The 3,849-nt window shown below is 53.9% G+C and overlaps 1 protein-coding gene across 1 annotated transcript in view; it reads left to right on the top strand.

The window, feature by feature from the left end:
- The first annotated feature begins 509 nt into the window (after window positions 1–509).
- The window catches only part of ARHGAP8 (Rho GTPase activating protein 8), a 129,677-nt gene continuing 126,337 nt past the window's right edge, over window positions 510–3,849 (top strand). Inside the window, exons 1-2 of the mRNA XM_011934799.1 lie at window positions 510–549; window positions 1,035–1,162. Of these exons, the coding sequence (XP_011790189.1) occupies window positions 510–549; window positions 1,035–1,162 (168 nt within the window). The remainder of the gene's footprint in view (window positions 550–1,034; window positions 1,163–3,849) is intronic.

Genomic DNA, 3,849 nt, shown 5'->3' with positions numbered 1-3,849 from the left:
CCCGTCTCGGCCTCCCAAAGTGCTGGGATTACAGGCTTGAGCCACTGCGCCCGGCCCAACCCCGCCCTTTTTAAGCATCGGGTCAGTGTGGCCTCCATGGGGAGGGGTGTGGGGGTCTCTGAGGGTGGGCATCTTTCCACACCGCGTTCACCTGCTGATCCACCACCCCAGCAGCCTTCCACGCGCTCGCCTCGTGTGGCATTGATTTTCTTGAGGTGGGGAAGGAGTGCTGAGCAAAAGAAGGACAGGCCCAGGGCAGGGGAACTGGGTAGGTGTGAGCCGGGCGTGAGCAGGAGGAAGACATCACTTGACCTCTGAGTCGTGGCTGGAGCTGGCCCAGGCTATCTGCTGGCAGAGCCTTCGGGATGGAGGAGTTTCCCTCTGGTGGGAGAAGCAGACCTGGCACCCCTGCTTCAGCTCAGGATAGGAGGGTGTAGGGGTCGGGGTGGGGGGAGCTCTGGCTTTCTGACTCTGCTGAACCTCAGTTTTGTCATCTGTGATATGGGCACATGCCAACCCTGTGGAGCTCTCTGAAGCTGCTCGGAATGGGTAATAGCCCCAGGCAGGGCTCAGCTGGGCAATGAGAGGAGCAAGAGCGGCCTCAGGTCCCAGGCCTGGGGGCAGGTGGTCATTGAACAGGAAACCAGAACCTGGTCTGAGAACCACTAGGCCAGGCTGACGAGGCCAAGATCCCTGAACCAAGCTCTGGCTCCCAGCTCCATCGTGGAGCCAGCAGTGGCCTGGCGTGGGGAGTAGTGGGTGACCATTAGCAGCAGGGTTGCCAGCAGTCACCTCAAGGCAGGAGGACCAATGACCAGAAGCTGTGGCAGGGAGTTGCTGTCTGGGCTCTGTCTTCACCAGGATACTAGACCCTCTGTTCTGTCCCCGAGTGGTGGGGGCTTCATTGTGGGGGGTCAAGTATCCTGGACGCTACAGGGCCTAGGGTGGCCCAGGCACTGGTGGCCCCTGCTGGCTGGCACTTGGGCCCATGGCAAGGCGATCCCTGAGCTCTCTGTCCTCCCTCCCCGGGGCAGGAGAGGAGGGCCCTGGGCAGCAGCCAGCAGCATTCCTAACCATAGATTGGGGGGCTGCAGCCCAGGAGGGTGGGTGCTGGGCCTGGGCCCTGCAGCAGCCCAGGGGGCTCAGTGGGGACGCCAAGGAGGTGAGGAGGCTGCACTCCCACCCCTGTAAAGCAGCAGCCCACCAAGAGGGTGTGTGTCTGTCCCAGCCTTGTTCCCAAAGATGTCAGAGGTGATTTGCATTCAGACATCTTAGAAATTGGTCACCTGTAATCCCAACAGAGTCTCGCTCTGTCGCCCAGGCTGGAGTGCAGTGGCGCAATCTCATCTCACTGCAACCTCTGCCTCCTAGGTTCAAGCGATTCTCCTGCCTCGGCCTCCCGAGTAGCTGGGACTACAGGCATGCATCACCACACCCAGCTAATTTTTGTATTTTTAGTAGAGACGGGGTTTCACCATGTTGAACTCCTGACCTCAGGTGATCCACCCACTTCAGCCTCCCAAAGTGCTGGAATTACAAACATGAACCACTGCACCCTGCCCCTGTTTATCTTTTAAGGAATAGAGTGACTCAGGGAGGAGGCATGGGGAATCGTGCGCTCCATCCTGTCTGGTCTTCAAGGCATCTCCTGGAGTGCTGCGCCTTGTCACAGAGTCAGGGCTTGGTGAAATTATGTTGACAACAGAAATAAGCAGACGGCTTCTTATATTTGCTGTTCTGTCTCCCACACCCTCAGGTTTGTTAAAAGAGTGAAATCGCTGGCTAATTAGTGGTTGGTCTACCATGGGCATCTCCAGGGATGTCCCCGGTGGGGTGGATTCCTCTGCATCTCCAGGGCTGGGGTTCTAGAAACTGCTTTATCGTTTTCGTCTTTTGTGTGTCTGTTGTAAGTTTTGCGCAGGATTCTCGTGAATGCTCTACCCCTGACCTCTCAAATGCACAATCTCAAGCCCTGGCCCCATCTGCTGACCCTGAATCTGCATTTCAGCCCCGCCTTGGGGTCCCTGGGCTTGCCAGGACATGGGAGCCTCACCTGCACTGTGACAGGGTCTGGGGGGGAGGTGGCACTTAGGAAAACCCAGGGTGGGTCATGATAGGCTTCCTGGTGACCCTGACTGCACCCATGCTGAGAGCTCAGATTTGCTTGGGTGTCCGTGTGTATGTGTGTGTGTGTATGTGTGTGTGCAAGTGTTTGGGTGGGGTGTGTGTGTGCACACACAAGTGTTTGGGTGTGTGTGTGCAAATGGGTGTGTGTGTGTGCAAGTGTTTGGGTAGGGGTGTGTGTGCACGCTCACAAGTGTTGGGTGTGTGTGTGCGCGAGTGGGTAGGTGTGTATGTGTATGTGCGAGTGGGTGGGTGTGTATGTGTATGTGTGTGTGCATGTGTGTGTGTGCAAGTATTCACACAGCAGCTAAGCCCTGGCAGGAGGCCTCAGAGGCAGGTCCATTGGAGTGCTGATGCCCACCCCGTGTGCCCTCTCAAGCACCCACTTTGCACCCCGTGGTGTTCATCTCTAGAAGGACTAGCTCCGTTTCAGGAAGGTGCTGCTGGGTGGGCTGTGGCCCAGGAATCACAAGGCAGGGGGCGAATGTGCTCTCTGGATGTGCCGGCCCTGGGGAGAGGAAGAGGAGGAGTCTCAAAGGTGGAGAGGCCCGCAGCCGAAGCCCCTCCCAGAGGAGGGAAGACTCCTGAAGAAGGGAGAGGGACTGGGAAGCATGTAGGCTAAAGGGGTGCCCACAATAAGCATGGACCCATTTGTCATTTTCCATTTGACCATGAAAGTAATAGCTTACAGCCAGGCACGGCGGCTCACACCTGGAGACCTAGCACTTCGAGAGGGTAAGGTGGGTGGATTGCTTGAGCTCAGGAGTTGGAAATCAGCCTGGGCAACAGAGTGAAACTCTGTCTCTATAAAAAAATATTTTTAAAATTAGCCAAGTGTGGTGGCACGTTCCTGTAGTCCCAGTACTCTGGAGGCCGATGTGGGAGGATCATATGAGTCTGGGAGGACACATGGGGTGGGCTGCGGTGAACTGTGACCACACCACTGCACTGCAGCCTGGCTAACAGAGCGAGACCCTGTCCCTGCTGAAAAAAAAAAAAAAAAAAAAAAAAAAAAAAACCTATAATTACAACTTCTGGGTCTACACCCAAAAAATTGGAAGCAGGATCTCAAAGAGATGTTTGCACACCCGTGTTGTTCGTACACATTCTTCACAACCACCAAAAGGCGAAAGCCACCAAGTGTCCATCGTGAGCTGAATGGATACACAGTGTGGTCTCCATGCAAGCGAATATCCCTCAGCCTCAAAGAATGAAGTCCAAATAATAATAAAAATGAAGTCCTGATACACGCTACAACATGAATAAGACTTAAAAACCTGATGTGAAGTGAAAGAAGCCAGCCAGCAAAGACCACATCCTGGATGATTCCATTCTGAAATATTCAGAATAAGCAAATCTGTAGGAACAGAAAGTAGAGTGGTGGTCGGCAGGCCCTGGAGGGGGGTTTAAGGAGTCGTTGATGGGATTCTAGTTTAATTTTGCAAGATAAAGAGAGTTCTGGAGATTGCACAGCAATATGAATGTTACTTAACTGCACACTTGATTGTATTTTACCACAGTAAACACACAAGGAAGGGGAGAGAAGAAAGGAGGGGAGGGGAGCAAAGGAGGGAGGGAAGGGAGGGAAGGAAGGAAGCTGGCTTCCACCTTTTGACTGTTGTGAAGAATGTTGCTATGAACACGAGTGTGCAAATATCTCTTTGAGATCCTGCTTCCAATTATTTTAGGTATAGACCCAGAAGCTTTTTTTTTTTTTTTTTTTTT

Source organism: Colobus angolensis, unplaced genomic scaffold, assembly GCF_000951035.1.
Source record: "Colobus angolensis palliatus isolate OR3802 unplaced genomic scaffold, Cang.pa_1.0 Scaffold138, whole genome shotgun sequence".
Lineage (NCBI taxonomy): Eukaryota > Metazoa > Chordata > Mammalia > Primates > Cercopithecidae > Colobus > Colobus angolensis.
Note: the sequence above shows the minus strand (reverse complement) of the source record. Positions and strands in the feature narration are given on the sequence as shown.